The sequence below is a fragment of the Hypanus sabinus genome, chromosome 10 (genome assembly GCF_030144855.1).
Source record: "Hypanus sabinus isolate sHypSab1 chromosome 10, sHypSab1.hap1, whole genome shotgun sequence".
NCBI lineage: Eukaryota > Metazoa > Chordata > Chondrichthyes > Myliobatiformes > Dasyatidae > Hypanus > Hypanus sabinus.
The window spans coordinates 110,339,323-110,362,059 of record NC_082715.1 but is presented as its reverse complement, the minus strand read 5'-3'; the positions used below and the strand labels follow the sequence as shown (position 1 = coordinate 110,362,059).

The following is a 22,737-nucleotide window of genomic DNA, read 5'->3' as shown; positions in this document are numbered from 1 at the left end:
AGAACATTACAGCACAGAAACAGGCCTTTTGGCCCTTCTTGGCTGTTCCAAACCATTTTTCTGCCTAGTCCCACTGAATAGAACCATAGAACAGCTATGGTAATGAACAAATGACACCTGTTAAACGCACCTCAACATGTCTTTTACATTTTAACTCACCATGGGCAATAGAAAAGTCACTGTTGCAAACAGTGCAGCGAGCAACACTGTCATTATTTTTAAGGTCGACCATAAAGCCCGCCCACAGAGAAAACTGATACGTCTACTTAGCACAAAGATAGACCAATCAGGACGCTCCCTCACACAAAAAAAAAATCGGTTTCCAGGATACTGTATCTAATTTGCAGCTGTCAGTGAGCTGCTATCAATATGCAGGAGAATCCCGGAACTTTCAGGGGAAGTGGGATGTCTGTCGCTGAATTCAGAAGAATGAGGGGTGACCTAATTGAAACCTATCAAATGGTTTAAGGTCTTGATAGAGTGGATGTGGAAAGGATGTAAACTACAATGGGAGAGTCTAAGCCTCGAGGACACAGACTCAGAATAAATGGGCGTCCTTTTCAAAAGGAGATGAGGAGGAATTTCTTTAGCCAGAGAGTGATGAATCTGTGGAATTCTTTGCCACAGGCAGCTGTGGAGGTCAGATCATTATGTATATTTAAGGCAGAGGTTGATAGATTCTTGATTGGTCAGGGTATGAAAGGATACAGGGGGTCGTGTGGGGGGGAAGCAGAAGATTGGGGCTGAGAAGAAAAATTTATCAGCCATGATAAAATGGTGGAGCAGACTCAATGGACCAAGTGGCCTAATTTTACTCCTATGTCTTATTGTCTAAGGTCTTTATGTCATCATTTGGGTGCTGCTGTTGTAAGTATGTTAACTTGATTAAATGAAAGTAAGCTCAACTTCTTTTCCCCATCATTTCAATGGAACTGTTGTACTTTAACTTGCAGGTACATTTTGAAGTGTGAGAGGTTTACACACCCTAAATAGGCTTCGTATAGAATGTACTTCCAAACCACAGGAATAGGCAGCCCAGCCTGAAATGCCAACTCTGTTTCTCTTTCCACTGGTGCTACCTGATCTATTAATTGTGTCAAGCATTTTCAATTTTTATTTCAATATTTTATGGATATTGTATTTTAGTAAAGAAGCACTCAGAATAGCCTTAAATCATATCTTCTGCCCGATAATCTGTTGCCATGACAATTTTGTGAACACTGCATTGGTGATACGTCTGTGCTTTGAGGTGGCTGATAATAGACTGCCCACATCTCAGTTGTACAAGAAAACAGAAACCACTGCTACCTTTAGACATCAACTTTGTGTAGCATTAAAGGCTTTAACTAACAGAAAACCAGATACTGGGAAGGCACATGGGATTTGCCAGCATGTGGGGTTTTGCCACAATCAAGCACTGAAGGCCTGCACTCACAGCTCCTTGGCTCCTTCGTACTCTAGGAGTCATCTATTCAGTACCGAGGTGGGAAGAATGTCTTCAGCAAAGGATACTAAAGCTTTGTAATTCACTACCCAAGAGCTATAAATGCTGAACTACTGAGTATGCTCAAGACAGAGTCTGATTTTACTCCTTTAAAATGAAAAAAAATAAAAATTAAATCAAAAGAAATGAAATTACTGCTAGAAAATGGTGCTGAAATAAAAGACCTGCCACAATGTTAATGAAAGGTGGAGTAGGTATGAATGATTAAATGGCCTTTTCATGTTTACATCAAGTCTGAGCTATTCCTGAAGCTCAACCTCCTTCTCAAAGGTCAAGTCCTGGATGACCATGAGAGAAGCTCTGTCATCGTCACTCAGAGGGTTCAATTTACTTTTTATTCATTGGAAACTAGAAAATAGGAATAACAGTAGGTCAAACTGTCTCCAAGCATGTTGTGTCACTCAGTATGATTATAACTGATTAATATCATAAGCCCTACTCTTTCCCATTGCCTTGCATGTCTTGTAATTCCGTCAGTCTCTCTCAGAGCATCTGCTGTCTTGGAATCCAAAGTTCATCAACTGAATAAAGAAATTTATGATCTCATAGAAACTTGAATGTCCTACTGCATATTGTTCAGTAAACAACTATAGCTAGCATCATATGCTAGGTATAAAAGGGATACCATGTAACTCTTGTTTCCACCTGTTCTCCGAACAGGGTTGCTGAATGCCACCACCATTAAAAGCACAGAAACACAAGTGTAGGCCAGAAGAGCAGAGAAATTGACATGGACCCTCCAGCCTGATCTGACAATAGATAAGGTCATGGTTAAGCTGATCTAGGCCACAGCTTTATTTTCCTACCTAATCCCCAAAATGAGAAAAAAAAGCAGAGGAACAAATGTTAACCAAAGTGTTTTACAAGTCAAGAGGCTTGTCATAAATAGGAGGGAGGGGATAGTCACAAATATTTACTATACCTTAACTGTTGGATCTCTGTCTTGCAACCACAGTTTATTGAATTTTTGAAACTTTTCTTGTATACTCATAATTGCATTTTTTATAATGCCTACCGAAGCAGACAACATAGCGACTAATTTGGTCACATCTTTATGTTCTGCCACACTGTGATAAAAATTCTTTGGCTTCCTTAAACTCTTTGTTTCACTTGTTTCTGTTTAAGAGAATAAATTTATGAAAAACTAATCATAACAAATTAATATTTTTACAGTATTCACAATGCTGCTCTTGCGTGCACACACACTCATTTATGTATAGGTATGGATTCCAATTAATTGGGACTAGTACGTTTGTCCCTATTAAGTGGCTGTTCCAATTATTTGAAGTTTCATGAAAGCTCATGAAAATTAAATAGGTATAAAAAAGCCAAACTACCATTTAACTGAGTAACAAATTATGTATTTAAATGAAATACAGAACAAATTAAAACACTACCAATATTACTAAAGTACTATAAAACTGTGCATTAGTTTGTAGGAACTCTCACCACTATCATGACTATGCCCCTTCTCACCTTGTCACTTGTATAAATGTGATTCCTTTTTCTCAATTTGTCTGTTTCCACTGTATCTGTTCTCATTTTGAGGCTTTCCATTCCAGAACAAGTATGATACCCTCCTCTTGATAGAATCAGGTTTCCCTTCAACCACCATCAAAGCTGCTTTCATGTGCATCTCCATTTCCTGCACATCTACCATCATCTCATCCCACTGCAGCCATAACAGCAATATAAGCTTTCCCTTGTCATAAGACATGTGAGCAGAATTAGGCCATTTGGCCCATTGAGTCTGCTCCACCATTCAATCACGGCTGATCCTTTTTTCTCTCCTCCTCAACCCCATTTCCCAGCCTTCTCTCCGTAACTTTTGATGCCTGTCTAATCAAGGACTTGACAACCTCTGACTTAAATACACACAATGATCTGGCCTCCACAGCTGCCTGTAGCAACAAGTTCCACAAATTCACCACCCTTTGGCTAAAGACATTTCTCTGCATCTCTGTTTTCAATGAATGCCCCTCTATCCTGAGGCTGTGCCCTCTTGTCCTAGACTCTCCCACCATGGGAAACATCCTTTCCACATCTACTCTCTCTAGGCCTTTCAACATCCAAAATGTTTCAATGAGCTCCCTCCCCCACCATCCTTCCAAATTCCAGTGAGTAAGACCCAGAGCCATCAAATGTTCCTTACCTTACCTACTACCCTATCAGACTCCATATCCAGCATATTATGCTCTGTAGCTGCTGCCATCTACAATGGGACCCTAACACCAAGCACATCTTTTCTTCCCCCTCCCCCATTCTCTGCTTTCTATATGGTTCACTCACTTTGTGTCTCCCTTGTCCACTCATCCATCTCTGCTGATCTCTCTTCTGGCACTTATCTTTGCAAACAGGTCAAGTGCCATACCTGCCCCTAACACCTCCTCCCTCACTAGCATTCAGGGCCCCAAACAGTCCTACCAGGTGAGGCAACACTTGTCAGGGTAACCTACTATATCCGGTGTGCCTAGAGTGGCCTCCTCTTCCTCCCCTCACTCACCTAGTCCCTTTCCCCTTCACCTGGTTTCACCCCTCACTTGCCAGCTTGTACCTTTTCCCCTGCCTTCACCTTTTTATTCTGGTTTCTTCCCCACTTCCTTTCCAGTCCTGATGAAAGGTCTCAGCCCAAAACATCAACTGTTTATTCCCTTCCATATTGCCTGACTTGCTGAGAGAGTTATTGAACAGAAACCATTCTGCTTAAGTGTATATGCATAGACAAGAATTCTTCAATGAAACACATACCAGTTTCCATCACTGCCACAGATGTTCCAAAGCCCTTCCAATCTAAATAATAAAATAAGAAATTTGATCTTTGAAAGGAACCTTTAGAATGAGGTTTATTGTACATAAAAATTAATCTTGTAAGTGCCATTTCCATAATTTTTTCACACGTGCTTGAAGGACATGGACATAAATACTGCCAACATATCCTAAAGCAGAATGAAGGACTGGAAAAATGGACCACATCTTCATACGATTAGGTGGTAAGGTTGCATGATGTATTCAAATTTGTGTTTGATTTGGAGCATTCCCTGCCCCAGAATTAGCCATAAAGAAGGCAGTGCAGAGCAAAATCCAGAATAAAACAGAAGAAATTCCAGAGGTCCAGTCAGCACTGGGAGCAGAGCACTTCGAGGAGGTTACTTGCAGGTCAGCAAAGCTTGTGTAAAAGGAGAGCTTCACAGGCGTTCGGATATTCCAGAGGTCCAATCAGCATTGGAAGTAGAGCACTGCAAATTAAATAGTTCAGATGGGGCAAGCAGGGTGGCCATTGTTAGGAGTAGGCCAGTGGTGAGAATAGAAGCATCAGCCTTTCACTCAAGAGGCTTCGACAGCAAAGTGAGACCAAAGAAACAGGTTAGAGGACTAGCTCTTTGTTGTTCATTGTACAGTGCAGGCAGGATGGCAGATATGGCAGTGGAATGCTCCTCCTGTGGGATGTGGGAATTCATGGAACCTGATGACTACACCTGCAGGAAGTGCAGCCAACTCCAGCTCGTGAAAGACTGCATTAAGGAGCTGGAGCTGCACTTGGATGAACTTAGGATCATCCCAGAAGCAGAGCATTTGATAGATAAGACTCTTGAGCAGATGGTTACACACAGAATGCAGAATTCAGAGTTCAGAGAGTAGATGAGTGAACACAGAGAGGTAAAGTGAGAAGGAAGTCAGTGCAGTGTCCCCCTGTGGCCATTCTCCTCAGCAACAGGAATACCCCTTTAGGTGCCGCTGTGGGGGATGACCTCTCTGGGCAAGGCAGCAGCAGCCAAACCAATAGCACAGTGGTCAGCTTTGAGATTCAGAAGAGTAGGGTGAAGTCAGGTGGAGCAATAGTCATCAGGGGCTCAAAAGTTAGCAGGATAGATAGGAGATTCCGCAGCAGCCAAAGAGACTCCAGGATGGTGTATTGCTTCCTGGGAGCTAGGGTTCAGGATGTCTCTGAGCAGTTGCAGAATATTCTTGAAGCAGAGAGTGAGCAGCTAGAGGTCATGGTACATATTGGTAGCAATGACATGGGCAAAAGAGGGGTAGAGGCCCTGTACAGTAAGTTTAGGGAGTTTGGAAGGAGGCTGAAGAGCAGGACCTCCAAGGTGGTAATCTCCAGATAATTCCTGGTGCCATGAGCTAGTGAAGGTCAGAACAGGAAGATAGCACAAATGAATAAGTGGCTGAGGAGATGGTGCAGGGAGCAGAGTTTTAAGTTCTTGGATTATTGGAACACTTTCTGGGGAAGGGATGATCTGTATAAATGGGACAGGTTGCACCTGAACTGGAGGGAAACTGATACTCCAGGAGGGAGATTTGCTAATGTATTGGGGAAGCTTTAAACTACATTTGCAAGGGGGTGGGAATTGATGTGAAGAGCCAGAGGATGGGGCAGTTGGCGCACAAATAGTGACAGCTTGTAGGGGGTTTCTGAGGAAGGATAGGCAGATGATTGAGCAAAGAAGCACTCAGTCAGATGGTTTGAGTTGTGTCTATTTTAATGCAAGGATTATCATGAGCAAGGCAGATGAACTTGGAGCGTGGATCAATATGTGGAACTAAGATATTGTGGCCATTACAGAGAACTGGATGACCTGGGCAGGCATGGCTGTGAGAGCTCCAGGCTTCAAATGTTTCAAAAAAGACAGGGAGAGATGCAGAAGAGGTGGGGGAGTGGCACTGCTAATCAGGGATAGCATCACGGCTGCAGAAAAGGAAGAAGTCAAGGAAGGATTGTCTACTGAGACATTGTGAGTGGAAGTCAGAAACAGGAACGGGCAATAATTCTACTGGGTGTTTTTATAGACCCCCAATAGCAACAGAGATATTGAGGAGCAGATAGGGAGGCAAATTCTGGAATGGTGCAATAATAGGGTTGTTGTGATGGGTGATTTTAACTTTCCTAATATTGACTGGCATCTCTTTACAGCATGGGGTTTAGATGGAGTGGTGTTTGTTAAGCGTGTTAAGGAAGGTTTCCTGATGCAATATATAGATAAGCCATCTAGAGGACAGGCTATACTTGATCTGGTGTTGGGAAATGAGCTTCATCAGGTGTCAGGTTTCTCAGCAGGAGCGCATTTTGGAGGTAGTGATCACAACTCTATCTCCTTTACCACAGCACTGGAGAAGAATAGAAACAGACAATTTGGGAAAACATTTAATTAGGGTAGGCGGAAATATGACGCTACTAGGTTGGAACTTGGGAACATAAATTGGGAAAAAATGTTCTCAGGGAAATGCGCAGCAGAAAGGTGGAAAATATTCAGGGAACATTTGCATAGAACTCTTCATAGGTATGTTCCATTGAGGCAGGGAAAGGATAGTTGGGTAAAAGAATCATGGTGTGCAAAAAGGACGTAGAAAATCTAGTTCAGTAGAAAAGAAAAGCTCATGAAAGGTTCAAGAAACCAGGTACTGTTAGAGCTCTAGAAAGTTACAAGAGTGGCAGGAAGGAGCTCAAGAATGAAATTAGGAGAGCTAGAAGGGGCCATGAGAAGGCTTAGACAGACAGGATTAAGGAAAACCCCAAGACATTCTACACGTATGTGAAGAGCAAGAGGACAAACTATGTGAGAATAGGAGTAATCAAGTGTGATAGTGGAAATATGTGCATGGAGTTGGAGGTAGTGAAGGTTCTTGATGAATATTTTGCTTCAGTATTTACCTTTGAAAAAGACCTTGGCAATTGTGGGGATGATTTGCAGTGGATTGAAATGCTCGAGTGTATAGACATTAAGAAAGAGGATGTGCTAGAGCTTCTGAAAGGTATTAAGTTAGATAAGTTGCTGGGACCAGACAAAATATACCCCAGGCTATTGTGGGAAGCGAGGGAGAAGATTGCTGAGCCTCTGGAAATGATCTTTGTATCAACAGGGGCAGAAGTACCAGTGGATTGGAATGTTGCAAACATTGCTCCTTTGTTCAAGAAAGGGAGTAGAGATTGTGGTGCCTGTCTGGACATGCCCCCTGCTGACTGCTCCTGTGGCTCCTCCCACAAACCCCTGTATAAAGGCAATCTGAGGCCTATGCTCGACCTCTCAGTCTCCAGGACATAGTATGATGGTCACTCACTCCTGGTTCCTTCTTCCAGTCAATAAAAGCCAATATCTCGCCTTACGTCTCAGAGTGAGTTATTGATGGTGCATCAGAGATAACCCAGGAAATTATAGACCATGAGTCTTACATCAGTGATGGGCAAGTTGTTGAAGATCCTGAGAGGCAGAATTTATGAGCATTTGGAGAGACATAATCTGATTAGGGACAGTCCGCACGGCTTTGTCAAGGGCAGTTCATGCCTTAAGAACCTGATTGAATTCTTTGAGGATGTAACAAAACACATTGATGAAGGTAGAGCACTGGATGTAGTGTATATGGATTTCAGTAAAGCGTTTGATAAGGATGAGGCACGGGATCCAAGGAGACCTTGCTTTGTGGATCCAGGATTGGCTTACCCACAGAAGGCAAAGGGTGGTTGTAGATGGTTTGTATTCTGCATGAAGGACAGTGATCAGTGGTGTTCCACAGGGATCTGTTCTGGGACCCCTCCTCTTTGTGATTTTTATAAATGACCTGGATAAGGAAGTTGAAGGGTGTGTTGGTAAGTTTGCTGATGACACAAAGGTTGGGGGTGTTTGTAGATAGTGTGGAGGGTTGTCAGAGGTTACAGTGCGACATGGACAGGATGCAGAACTGGGCTGAGAAGTGGCAGATGGAGTTCAATCCAGATAAGTGTAATGTGGTTCATTTTGGTAGGTCAAATTTGAAGACATAATATAATATTAATGGTATGACTCCTGGCAGTGTGCAGGATCAGGGAGATTTTGGGGTCCATGTCCATAGGACACTCAAAGCTGCTGCACAAGTTGACAGTGTGGTTAAGAAGGCATGTGATGTGTTGGCCTTCAACCATGGGATTGAGTTCAAGAGCCGTGAGGTAATGTTACAGCTATATAAGACCTTGGTTAGACCCCACTTGGAGTACTATGTTCAGTTCTGGTCACCACACTATAGGAAGGATGTGAAAGCTACAGAGAGAGCACAGAAGAGATTTACAAGGATGTTGCCTGGATTGGAAAGCATGTCTTACAAGTCAAGACAAAAATGGGAAAGTGATTTGAATATTAAAATTGAAGAAACAAATTGGTCAAGACTATGTCTTGATAGTATGACAAATACAATAAATGTTCGGTTAAGATTAGTGCAGTATAATTTTCTACATCAATTATATATTACACCACAAAAAATAAAAAAATTAAATCCAAATTTATCGGATCAGTGTTTCCGATGTAACCAGGAAACTGGTACTTTTTTTACATTCGACATGGTCTTGCTCTAAAATTCAACCTTTTTGGACAAATTTAAGACTTTTACTGGAACAAATTACAGGAACACAACTTCCTCATAATCCAATATTATTTTTACTAGGTGATATTGAAGGGATAAAACCGAAACTCAAACTAAATAAGTATCAGAAAGAATTTATAAAAATTGCACTGGCAGTAGCCAAAAAAGCTATTGCAGTTACTTGGAAATCGGATACACATTTAAGTATAGATTCTTGGAAGAAAGAAATCTATGGTTGTATTCCATTAGAAAAAATTACTTATAATTTAAGAGATAAATATGAAACATTTCTGAAAATTTGGAGCCCTTATTTACAAAAGACAGGATTAAATATATAGATGCTCTGAAGATGAAACAATTGGTTATTAGGGGAAAGAAATAAATATACATATTAAAGTTATTACGAATTCCATGGAGCATGTGGAGATCTTCCAACAACCAGGCATTCTTTCTTTCTTTCTTTCTTTTTTTTTCTATAGGGCAGTTAGGGGGGAGGGGTTAAGGGGAGGGGGTAAGGGTTATATACATTGTTTTTTCATACTTTGTAATCATTTAAAAATGCAATAAAAAAAGTTTTTAAAAAAAATAGGTTGAGTGAACTCGGCCTTTTCTCCTTGGAATGATAGAGGATGAGAGGTGATCTGATAGACATGTAGAAAATGTTGAAAGGCATTGATTGTGTGGATAGCCAGAGGTTTTTTCCCAGGACTGAAAAGACTAAAACAAGAGGGCATAGTTTTAAGATGTTTGGAAGTACCTACAAGGGGGTTGTCAGACACAGAGAGTGGTGGGTGCATGGAATGCACTGCCAGCAAAGGTGGTGGAGGTGGATACAATAGGGTCTTTTAAGAGACCCTTTGATGGGTAAATGGAACTTAGAAAAATAGAGGGCTGTGCACTAGGGAAATTCTAGGCAGTTTCTAGAGTAGGTTAAATGGTTGGCACAATACTGTGGGCTGAAGGACCAGTGATGTGATGTAGTTTTCTATGTTCTAAATGAGCAACAGAGTTTTGTGGGGTGGATTCATGTGAACATTGCCATACCTTACAATGATCAGCTCAAGATATGTCTAAAAAGAACATCACTACTCTCAGCAGCAAAGGCGCTGCTACCCCACAGTTTGTTAGATATCTTGCTCTGCCTGGTAGAACTATAATAAGTCTATTTTATACAAGAGTATTCTAATATTTACGGCAAGCGCCATTCTTCTATCGATCAATAAAGCTCTATTCCTTAATGCTTTGGATAACTACTTGGAATAGGCTGAAAACACAGTTAGAAGTTCCAACAAGAAAAAAGTAATGTGAACTTAGTCATCCAAGTATATAAAATTCAAGAAGGGTTTAAGCGTTCAAAAAAATGTCCAAAAGAGTTATACAAGAATGGTTCCAGAACTAAGGAATTTCAATGACAATTTTGGGTTCCTCACCTAAATAGTCAATCATATTTTCTGTCCTCATGAATTGTGTAAGAAACTACGGAATTTTGGAAGACAATGACAATGTATCCACCATCTTTATACTGATCAAAATGTATGACTTTTATGTCATCTGAGACAGTAAACCATTATTTCAGAAATAGAAAATTCCATACTATACAACACTGTTGGCAACTGTATTTTACATTGAATATTCAGGCATCCAATATCCAAATTATTCTCGGGTATTTACATAAAAAAGGTTTTCAATTCCAAATGTTTCATTGAGAATATAATGCAAAGTGAATCAAAAGTGTTCAGGTCTCAAGATAGAATTTTGATACTGAATCAATTTATGATTAATTGATATTTATTTGAGCCAAATTATTTAGTGTACTTTGAATATAACATAAGAGGTGTTATTGAGGTAAATAGAGGGAGGATTTTACTGAATATTTATCAGAGTGTTTAATAAATCAGGATCTTCAAAGGCTTGCACGCCTGTGTGTTTTTTGAAATATTTATCTCACAACAAAATTAAATCTTCACATTTTCACAGATACTACATTGTATATTTGAAAATTACAAAATTTGCACTCATGGATATACTGCTCATCACTGGGCGTGGCTGACATAGCTGGAGTTCATTAATGATGATTCAGTGATGATAATGATGATTTTCAAATGATCAAGGATGAAAATTATATAAGAACAACCATTTTCAATAATGTTTAATTTTTCTTTGAAGTAATAGAGTGCACAAAACAATGTCCCCTTGCAAATTAGTTTCTGATCCAGCAGCTATTAATGGTTGTTATAATTTGCATATTAATATTCTGTTACAAAATTACCAAATGCTGAAATTCAGGCCTACTTTTCCCTTTCAAAATATGTTGTTACAACTAGAAAAGAAAAGACCAGGTCCAACAACCTCTTTGCTTTTACGAGTATCACTTACCTGCTATCTTCAGTGCAGCAGTACTACTGAGATGATACTTTGACTTCCTCCACTGATTCACTTTACGGTTTATTTCCAAAATCATCTGAATTGTTCTGTTGACACCATGCTGAATCTCATCCAGATTCGGTACCAAAACCTACCACACAACAGGTAATGCAAATTTACCAGGAAATATATTGTTTAGAATCAATATGCTCTAACTCTTAAAAGAGAGTTTACTTCAATCTAGCATAATTCTGCTGAGCATAAATTTGTATAAAATAAAGTTCTCAGTTACTCACAATTCTAAAATTTTAATGCAGGTACAAGGGAAGGATAGCAATTTTATTGCAAGATAATGAAATCATGACTTGTCAAGCATTTTGTCTGTTGTAAGTTAACAAACATTCATTGTTTTTTAAGCATAGCATCTTAACATTTTGATAAAGAACATAAAATCAGGGGATGGGAGAACTACGAAGAGATGATTATTTTTTAAAAAACATAGATCATTCTCAAACCAGTCTCTTAGAGCTGGCCAAAGATCTTGTTCAAAAAGATCATATGTTGAGTAAGAATTTTTTCCCCAAAAATCAAGGTTTATAATTTCTCCATGATTACCTGTGTTTATTTTGGCATATGATAAAGGCTCTGAACAAGGTTAACTCTATACCCCATTAAGTCTCATGCATCAGTCCCAACTTGGACAAGGAAAACTCATTATGTCAGCTGCCTTACAAACTCACCATATCACATCTTCCCCTACTCATCCCTTGCTTCTTTCTTGAGGGACCACTCTCTAAAATAACTGCCCTGAATCAGCCATTCCTTCCCATCCACCATTCCTTCCCATCCACCTCTTCCTGACCCCTGGCACTTCCCTCTGCAATTGTTGGAAGTGTAAAAGTTATCCCAACACCTCTTCCCTCACCCTCATTCAGGGATGCCCTTCCAGGTCAAGTAAAATTTACATGCACTTATTTCAGGTGTTTTCGATGTGGACTCTACATTCAGAGTAAACATCTGGTCGAGCAGCTGCACTTTGTGCTCAATGGTGATCCTGAACTCCCAGTGCCAGTCATTTCAGCTCCCCTCCCACATCGAATTATCTTCAGCTCCCTGCACTGCCAGAGTGAAGTTAAACACAAACCAGAGGAAGAGCACCTCATATTTTACCTAAACAGCAATCCAATGGCATAAACACTGAATTTTCCAATTTCAGGTAACCCGCATGTGGTAAACTATGTATACCTGTCTGGACTCGCCCCTCTGCTGACTGCTCCTGTGGCTCCTCCCACAGACCCCTGTTTAAAGGCGATTGGAGGCACTGCTCCTCCCTCAGTCTCCAAGATGTCGTGGTCCCTTTTGCTGCTAATAAAAGCCTATCGTTCACCTCCCATCTCTGAGAGTTATTGATGGTGCATCACCACACCCTTGCTATTGCTTTCTCTCTCCACATGATCCAACTAGGTCCTCGCACACACACCTTGTTTCAAACCTCATAACCCCACTTCTCCCAGCCATAGCTCCCAGTTCCTCTCCTTTCCTCATCTGATCTGCCATTTACCCACACATTCCACAGCCACTCAGTCTCCTATTCCTTCCCTACCCCACTGTTCCCCTTTTACCTATTATCCTTTCCTTATCTGGTTTCACTCATCAACTTCATTTCTTACCAGATTCCATAATGCACAGCCCTTTGTTGTCTCCACCATCACCTTCCAGCCTCTGTTGATATCTACAAACCTTCCTTTCCATCTGCCCACCAACCCTTCCTCTCCTGGTGCAAACTATTACTTGTCAGTTCCTGCCTCACCACACCCCCACTTCTCTATACTGGCTGAAATCCCTTTACACTCTCATTTTGATGCAGGGTCTTGATCTGAACTGTCAGCTATCCCCGGTACACAAATGTTGCCTGACCTGCTGAGTTCCTCTAGCAGATCCCAGTATCTGCAGCCTCTTGTGCCTTCTTCAGATAATTATTCAGTGCTCCTCCATGTTGAACATTTGGGAGAAGCACTAAACTGGTAAAGGCATGTCAGACATTATCTTTTATCAACAAATTTGAGTTGACTGTCTGTGCTTAAAGTGTCACTCTAAATTTAGATTTATTTTTACTTAGAATGGTTCCTAAAAATTTTCACATTACTGAAAATGAACCCAGCTGACCTGTAATTACTTAGCTCATCCCTACTTCTGTTTTTAAACAATGTATATAGCTATCCGATTGTTTGGTACCTGTTGTGTCTGTGCAACTACATAGCAATGAAATAAAAACACATGGGAAGTGGCTTTAACTGGGGTATTCACATTGCAATGAGAGGGAGGGGAAGGGAGAAAACAATGTGGATATGCAGACAACAGATCAATCTGTAGTGCTAAGGTGGGGGGGAAGTGTCCTTGTGCTAAAAAACAGATCCACACATTACACTTCCTCCCCCTTCAGATTAAAGCAACATAAAACCATACATGGACAAAACAGTCAATTTCCCTTTCTTAAACCATATGCCAAATGAACACGCTTTCACAGTAACAGTCTTTAACTAACTAACTATACTAAAGATTCAGTCTTTTGGGTGGCCCTCAGCTCCTTTCAGGATAGCGCCTCTGGACTGCAGTGTGGCATCAAGTTTGGTAGGTGTCTTGTCTAAGACAACATTTTCGGATGCTGGTATCACATTGCTGTCAATGTCTACTGTCCAGTGGCTCTGACCTCACACATCATGAAGACCCTAGAGAGGCTGGTCCTGGCTCACCTCCAACCCCTGGTCCGATCTGGCCTTGATTCCCTAGAGTTTGGCTACCAGGAGCACAAGAGAGTTGACGATGCTGTCCTCTACCTGCTGAACAGAGCCCACTCCTATTTGGATAAGCAAGGCAGCTCTGTGAAGATCATATTTTTTTGATTTCCCAAGTACTTTCAATACTATACAGCCTTCATTGCTGGGGGTAAAGCTCCATTCAATGCAGATTGGCAGTTCCATTGTATCCTGGATAATGGACTACCTGACTGGCAGACCACAGTTCATGCAGCTTCAAAGCTGTGTGTCAGACATGACTGTAAGCAGCACTAGGGCCCCTACAGGGATTAGTTCCCTTCCTGTTTACGCTGTATACCTCTGATTTTAGATACAACACTGAGTCATGTCATTAGCAGAAATTTTCTGATGACTCAGCAATAATAGGGTGCATAAAGGGAGGACACAAGGATGTATACAGGGTCCAGGTGGAAGACTTAGTCAAAGAGAGAAAGCTGAATCATCTGTAGCTCAACATCAGTAAGACAAAGGAGATGGTGATGGACTTTAGGAAGACTAAGCCTGCACTGCTCCCTGTTACTATTGATGGTGAGGACCTACAAGTACCTGGGATCTACCTGGATGACAGACTTGAATGGAGTACCAACACAGACGCTGTGTACAAGAAGGACCAGAGTCACATCTACTCCCTGAAGAAACTGAGGCCCTTCGGAGTATGCAGGCCTCTCCTCCACATGTTATACCAGTCTGTTGTTGGCATTCAATCTTCTATGTAGTGGTGTGTTGGGGCAATGGCACTAGTGATACCAACAGGCTCAATAAACTGATTAGAAAGGTTGTTATTGGAGTCAAACTGGATGCATTGGAGGCTCTGGTAGAACAAAGGACCATATGGAAAATCCTGGAAATTCTGGACAATATTTCTCACCCTCTGCATGCTACTTTGGCTGAACAGAGGAGCATTTTAGTAATAGACTAAGACAATGGCATTGCTCCAAAGAGCACTACATGAGATCATTCTTACCCTTGGCCATTAGACTCTATGAGTCAACCTATAGCCAGGGAAGTGATGACCCCCTCCTGTTAGATTGGTTCAGGTAACTTATTTTTCATTCTTTCTTTTTATTCTAATATTTGTGCATTTGTATATCTATGAACTTGAAATGCTACTATGACAATGTAATTTCCTTTGGAATCAATCTATCTATCACTGAGAGATAAGTCCAGTGGCTGTAATATGTCTTTCTTATTGGTTACAATCTACTTAGGTATGTTCTTTGGATGAACAGCCAGCATCAGGTCCACATGACTTCTCCCTGTATGATCTCCAACATCCATTGTGGATCCATTAACATCAGTGGTCCAGTTTTTGTAGATAGCCTACCTAGTGTCCACTTGTCTTCTCAGTAATCACACACTAGGATTTCCTGTCCAACCTCAAAGCTCCTTACTTGGCAACCAGTTGAACAGTTTATTCTGCACTTCTCTCTGTAGGTCTGGTTTCAGGAGGTCTATGCGAGATCTCAGATTCCTGCTCATGAACAACTTTGCAGGTGTTTGATTTGTCATCGCATGAACAGAGTTTCGATACACAAAAGGAAATTGTGCTGTAGAGAAAAGCCCTCCTCATCCACTGCTTTAATAGACTTTGTGAAGGTTTCAATAAACTGTTCAGCAAACCAATTCATTACTGGGTGGTGAGGAGCCGACTTGAAATAATTGCTGCCATTTTATTTCATATAGTCAGAATTCTTCTGTTGTGTACTATGGTCCATTGTCACTAACAATTTGTTCTAGTAAGCCATTTCTGGCGAAGATAGTCCTCAGAGTAGAGGTAGTCTTCACTGAGGTGGTTGACTTCATTGGTATAACATCTTGGAATGAGCATTTGCAGCAATCAGAAACATAGAGCACACGAATGGCCCAGCAAAGTCAACATGCACTCTTTGCCATGGTGACAACAGCCACTCCCACATGTGTAAGGTGGTGCCCTTTGGCTAAAGAAATTTCTCTGCATCTCTGTTTTCAATGAATGCCCCTCTATCCTGAGGCTGTGTCCATAATATGAGATTTCATCCTTGAAAAACTCACATTTCTCTCTCTTTGCGCACTGACTATGCTCACTCAACCTTACCAAGAACTTACCGAGGTTCTGGAGGTGCTTGTCATCATTTTTGCCAGTCGCGATGATGTCATCAAGTTAACATTGTGTTCCTGGAACATCTTGGATCACATGGTCCATTGTTCTTTGCCAAATTGCTGGAGTTGATATGACACTAAAGACAATTATACTGGAACAGTCTCCTGTGAATGTTGATCTTGAGGAACTTCTTGCTCGACACCTCAATCTCCATTTGCAGATAGGCTTGTGACAAGTCAATCTTTAAAAACTTCCCCTGCTTCCCAAAGATGCAAAAATGTCTTCTATTTGTGGCAGGGGACACTGCACAGTATGCAACATTGGGTTGATGCTCACCTTGAAATCTCTGCAAATGCAAACAGCTCTGGCCTTCTCTTACTTGATCACCAGGACAATCGGCATGACCCAATTGCTCCACTCAACCTTGGGAAAATGTCAGATGCCTAAAAGCTCTGAAGTTCAGCATCCACTTTAGGATGTAGTGCATAAAGCACTGGACACACTATGGAATCTTAGTGTTGCTGCTTCATCCAGTTCAATTCTGGCTTTCATGCCTTTGAGTTTATCAATCCCCTTCTCAAACACTTTCTCATTAGCCTTAAGCAGCTGTGACAGTCTCTGGTTAGTGCTACCATTTAGGCTGCAGTTGTCTGTTGATGACACATTGAAAGCGTTGACTGTGTGCCAGACTAGTTGGATTTGTCTCAACCATTCGTATCTGAACAGTGCTGGCCCTCCACTTTTCAATAACATAAAACTTCAACTGCTGTGTGTAGCCTCCATATGCCACATTCACTTTCAGTTTGCCTTTGGAGACACGTTTTCGCCTGTGTAGGTCTTTAGCATCACTGTGGTCTCCTCTAATGATAACTTAGAAAACTGTCTGTTGTAGTCAGCCTCTGAAATTATGGACAAAGCTGACTCTGTACCCAGCTCCATTCTGAGTTTTACACCAGACACGTCTATTGTGATCCATATGATTTTGTGATCTGCTTCAGTAATACTATTTTGTTCTAGGCATGATAGCTCACCTTTGTCAGACTCTGTATTGTCTGATTCTGTTTCACATTCAGTCACCTTATGCATTTACTGAGTTTTGTGTGTGAAACTTCTCACTCGATGAGTTTTTTCTCTTTGGTTGTGTTTTTTGTTTGACGTGCACACTCTCTCTTTGTGACCTTGTATGTGACACTTATTGCAACTTTTTCTTTGAACCAATAGTTATTTGCATCATGGGAGGATTTCCACATTAATAACATTTAGGGCTTTTTGCACCATTCAGGGAAATTTTGTGCACTTCACATTCCAATCTCTTTTTCTGTCATTCTGCTACATCCTTTACTGCAGACTCTAATGATATTGCAATGGTCAATGCCCATGCTAAGGTTAGGTTTCTTTCTGACAGTAGACTCTTTTAAGTGCTTTGACTACACATGCCACATACAAGCCTGCCCCTTAATGCATCAGAAAGCCCACCTCTAAAGTCACAGTAATATGAAAGTTTGCGCAGTTCTGCAAAGTATTCAGAAATGCTTTTACCCTTTGACTGATTCCTTCTGTAAAATCTAAGTCTCTCAGCTATTACCAGCATTTAGGACTCAAGTGATTTGTAAAATGTTAACAATTTAACAAAGAGTAGCGATTAATGGGTCCCTTTCGGAATGGCAGGCTGTGACCAGTGGGGTACCACAAGGTTCGGTGCTGGGACCACAGTTGTTTACAATATACATTAATGATTTAGATGAAGGGATTAAAAGTAACATTAGCAAATTTGCCCATGATACAAAGCTGGGTGGCAGTGTGAAATGTCAGGAGGATGTTCTTGTACATACCTGGATCACCAGACTTAAATGTTACAGGGCTAGCCCTTAGTAAACTATGAACCTCCTGGTTCATCCACAGCTTTTGACATGGGTATGTCCAGTAAGATCTCATAGGCACACACTCATCCACACAGGATTTAATGAGTTAGTGACAGCATAATCATTCAGATTCGAAGATGAATCCCTGAATATAGTTCAGTCCACCAATTCAAAGCAGTCCTGTAAGTGATCCTGTGTCTCCCTTGTCCAAACTTCTTGGTCCTCGCTGCTGCTGCAGTCTTCAGTCTGCCTATACTCAGGGAGCAGAACAGCCAGACTTTACAAAGCGTGGGTGTGGGATAGCACAGTAAGCATTTTTGACGGTGGTTCAGTGTGTTGGTTCCTCTAGTATTACAAGTGATTTACTGGTACTAATTTTTTAAAGATTTTTTCAAGCTGGCTTGGTTAAAATCCCAAAAAAAAGATGGAGAAGGCACTAGGATGTACTGTTTCATGTCTGTAGATTACATTGCCCAGTTCATCTAAAGCCTGTTTTTCACTAGCCTGAGGGGGATGTACACCACTATCAAGATGATTGCTGAAATCTCCTGCAGCAGATAAAATGAACAACACTTGATTGCAAAGTGTTCTGGGTCTGGTGAACAGGACTGGGACAGCACCGCCACGTTTGTCCACCACAAGGAGTTGCCATGAAGAGTACTCCACCTCCTCTGCCTTTGCAAGGTTCAGCAGTTCTAACTTGGCGGTGTACTGTGAACCCGTCAAGCTGAATTGCTGCATCCGAAAGTGAAGAGGTTAACCAAGATTCAGTGAAACAAAAAACACAAGTGGTTCTCATGTCCCTCTGGTACAGCACTCTAGCTGTGAGATCTTCAATTTGCCAGCAAGACTGTCGGTATTGGGAGTCGAAAACTGCATTTCCTTAAATGAACTTTTAATCCAGCCCAGCATCTCTTCTCACACAGTCTTCTCAGCATCTGCTGTTTTAAAGGGGAAGCGGGGCATCAATCAGAGTCCATTTGAGTTCTGTCAATTTTAAGTCATGATAGGTTTTTAATTGCATTAAAACAACAGTATTAACTGTTTATAGACCTTAGGTGTATTTATAGTTCACAGCCAAAACAGACTTAAACAGGAACAGTTGATGGTATTTGTCAGAGCTGCATGCACGAGTCGCCAACTTGGAGGCACCCCAAAAGTATATATTCCCAGGTCCCTCTGCTCCATTATACTCTCTGGTACCCTAACATTCGCCGCATAAATCTTTGGTTTGACTTTCCAAAACTGCATTATTCATACTTAACTATGCTGAAATATATTTGCCACTCTTCAGCTCACTTCCCTAGCTAATCAAGATCCCCCTGTAATCTACAATAATCTTCATCACTATCAACATCTCTTAATTTCATGACATCCACTAAATTGGCGATCAAGCCTTGCACATTTACGTCCATAAGTAACACATAACAAGGATTCCCAACTGCAACCCCTGCGGCATACTACTAGTCACCAGCTTCCATTTTGAGAAATAACATTAAATCTGAATTTCAAAGGGAAATGGATGAAAACTTGAAGTGAAGTTGTCTGTAGACTACATGAGAAAATAAAAGGAGAATGAGACTGATTAGTATTACACAAACTTGGCCAGTGAGTTATGAAGTCAGTTGTTTAGGGTGTACAACTTGCTGTCTTTACTTCATACATGAAATTGCCTTGGTATCTCAATTGAAACAAAAGATACAATGACAATTGCCCAAATGCCAGAATCAATCACAGTGATTTAAAAGCTGTTTCTGTACTTTATAATTGTAGACAAGTTTTAATATACTGCAATAATTACATACCACATTTGGAATTGCCAAGTGAACCTCAACCTTCAAAAAGGGGGCAAATTCTTCAACATTGTTTAAGTAGCCATATTGTCCTCTTCTATCATAGGTGCTGAACCAAACAAAATAAAAATGGAATATAAGTGAAAGTAAAATGCTTTTTTCTTCTAAAGGTTAGTTTATTCATAAAATGTTCAGTAAAACAAACAGAGCATGGCATTATCTGCATTCAATGAATGATGCCTATACTTTCATTCACTTATAATATTCATAATATGTTGATAATTTACTCATTTCATCCCCAAACATTTCCTAAGTATAATGATTGAGAGGTTGTTATACACGGCTCAAACCCTCATTGTCAGGTGGTGGGAGGATCTTATGTTTGTGTCCTTTCCCCACTGTGCCTTTGCAGAAACTGCAACAAAATTTTCAATGTACCTCAGCATATATTCCTGCAAAGCGCAATGTGCAAGTTGGTAGCATCTGGTTGTGGACAAGCCCATGCATTAGACCAACAGATCTCAAGCAAACCAAAGTGTCTTTCACCAAACTACTGTCTAGAACAGCTACCAAACTTAAAGCCACTGTTCATCAATAGTCCTGTGGGCCTATAGATTGCAGCTGCTCAAAGACAAAATAAGTATTGTTTAAATGTGATGATAATTTGTTCTTCTATCTTTCCTTCAAATAGTGAAATCCAGATGCTTCTGGATGAGAAAGGTAGACTGTTATCTCTCTACTAACGTTTCTATCACTTCTATGCCCTTCAATTTATGTTCACTTTGCCAGTGGAAAAAGGCTCTTCCTTCTTAAGCCTCTCAATTAATTATCCCCTCAATCTCCACCATTCTGAAGAAAACTTGAGTCAGCTCACCAGTGATATCACATCTTTCATACATAGGAAAGTTGTGCTAGAAATATGAACAGCACTAACCCTGTGACAGAATGAATATCATGCAAAATTCCAGAGCAACTTTCCTTCGCTGACTCTCAGTGCAGCCTCAAATAACAGACTGCACTCATATCCCCTTTTGGCTACCCTATTGATTTGTCCTGTGGATGTTGAATCCAAGACCCTTGTACTCTATCATACCAAAATAATCTAATTACTTTATATATCCCTGTCTTGTTGCACCTTCCAAACGTCTCACTTCAAAATGCTCTGAATTTTAATTTATTTTGTCATCTCTCTGGCTCAATTAACACACCATCTTTCTATACTGCTATTGAAAGCATTCCTCCTCAATGTCACAGTCAATTATTGTATCATCTGCTTTGTTATAATGTCCCTAAGTCAAATCAGAGGGAAACTGAAAATTTGGTTGAATGGAGCCACAAAAGAACCTCGCACTCAATGTCAGCAAAATCAAACAGCTGGTTATCGACTACAAGATGAAGAAGCAAGAGGTCCATGAGCCAGTCCTTGGCAGTGGGGAGGGTCAACAAGTTTAAATTCCTTGATGTTATCTGAGGATCTGTCCTGGGACCAGCATGTGAATGCCATCATAAAGAAGGCACTATTTCAGAAGTTTGTGTAGATTCAGCATGTCATCAAAAACCTCAACAAACTTCCATAAATGCACAGTGGAGAGTATACGAACTGGTTGCATCACGACCTGGTATGGAAATGCCAATGCCCAGGAATAGAAAAGTCTACAGGGAGTGGTGGATACAGCTCTATCTCAGGCAAAACCCTCCACAGGAATGAGCACATTTACCTGGAGTATTGCCATAAGAAACCAGCATCCATCATCAAGAACTGTCACCATCTAAACCATGCTCTCTTCTTTTTGCCGTCATCAGGGAGGAGGCACAGGAGCCTTAGGTCCAACACCACCAGGTTCAGAAACAGTTATTATCCTACAACCATCAGGCTTTTGAACCGACATGGATAACTTCACTCACCACAACTCTGAACTGATCCCACAACCTACAGCCTCACTTTCAAGGACTCTACAACTCAAGTTTTTTATTTGAACAATATGTCTTCCTTTGCAAATTGGTTAAGGTTTTTCTTTATTTTCCCATAAATTCCTGCAAGAAAATGAACCCTAATGTAGTATTTGGCAACATATATATACTTTGATAATAAACACTCAAGTTTCAACTGTTGTTAAGTTCGCCAATGACACAGCAGTGGGGGGGGGGCACCATCACCAGCAAAAATGAGATGGCCTACAGAGAAGAGGTAGATGAGCTTGAGGCCTGTCTACCAGTCAAATAACCTTTTTCCTCAATGTCAAAAAGACAAAGGAGATGGTTATCAATTTCAGGAGAACTCAACACCACCCCTCTTTACATTGGGGGCACAGCAGTCGGAACCGCGTGTAGTTTCAAACCCCTGGGAGTGCCCTGTTTGTACAACCTCTTGTGGTTCCAGAGCACATTCTGCATTATCACCAATGCCTCTACTTTATGAAGAAGCTAAAAAGAGCTCTACAATGCATATCTACACTCACATCATTCTACATGTGCAGAGTAGAGGGCATCCTAATATGCTGCATCACTGCAAATACAGAAACTACAAAGGTGCAGACAGGAAGTCTCTCCAACCGGTAGGCAAACGTGCCCCATCACATCATCATCACTAGCCGACACAGCATCAAAGACATATAAACAAAGAAGTGCCAGAAAAGTTCCAGTAACATCATGAAAGATCCCACCCACCCTGCTCATGGACTCACATCAGGTGGACACTACATAGCATCCACCAGACTTTAAAAAGTTACTTTCCCCAAGCAGTAAGGCTGATAAACACCTCCTTCCATTAACCAAGCCCTCTCTACCCCCAGCCATCACTACTTTATCTTCTCCTGTCAGCCACTCCAGTGTCCAGCATCACTTTATGGACATACACTAATCTACTTTGTATGTATACAAACTATTTTATGCAATAGTGTATTTACACATATTTAATAAAATTGTATACATTTGTGCTGCATCAGATCCAGAGCAACAATTATTTTGTTCTCCTTCAGAC

At 40.9% G+C, this 22,737-nt stretch overlaps 1 protein-coding gene across 1 annotated transcript in view; it reads right to left on the bottom strand.

The window, feature by feature from the left end:
* The window catches only part of LOC132401347 (dynein axonemal heavy chain 8-like), a 674,688-nt gene that overhangs the window by 478,810 nt on the left and 173,141 nt on the right, over positions 1-22,737 (bottom strand). Inside the window, exons 23-25 of the mRNA XM_059983476.1 lie at positions 19,770-19,866; positions 11,219-11,357; positions 2,427-2,620 (exon numbers count right to left, since the gene is read on the bottom strand). Coding sequence (XP_059839459.1) covers positions 2,427-2,620; positions 11,219-11,357; positions 19,770-19,866 — 430 coding nt within the window. The remainder of the gene's footprint in view (positions 1-2,426; positions 2,621-11,218; positions 11,358-19,769; positions 19,867-22,737) is intronic.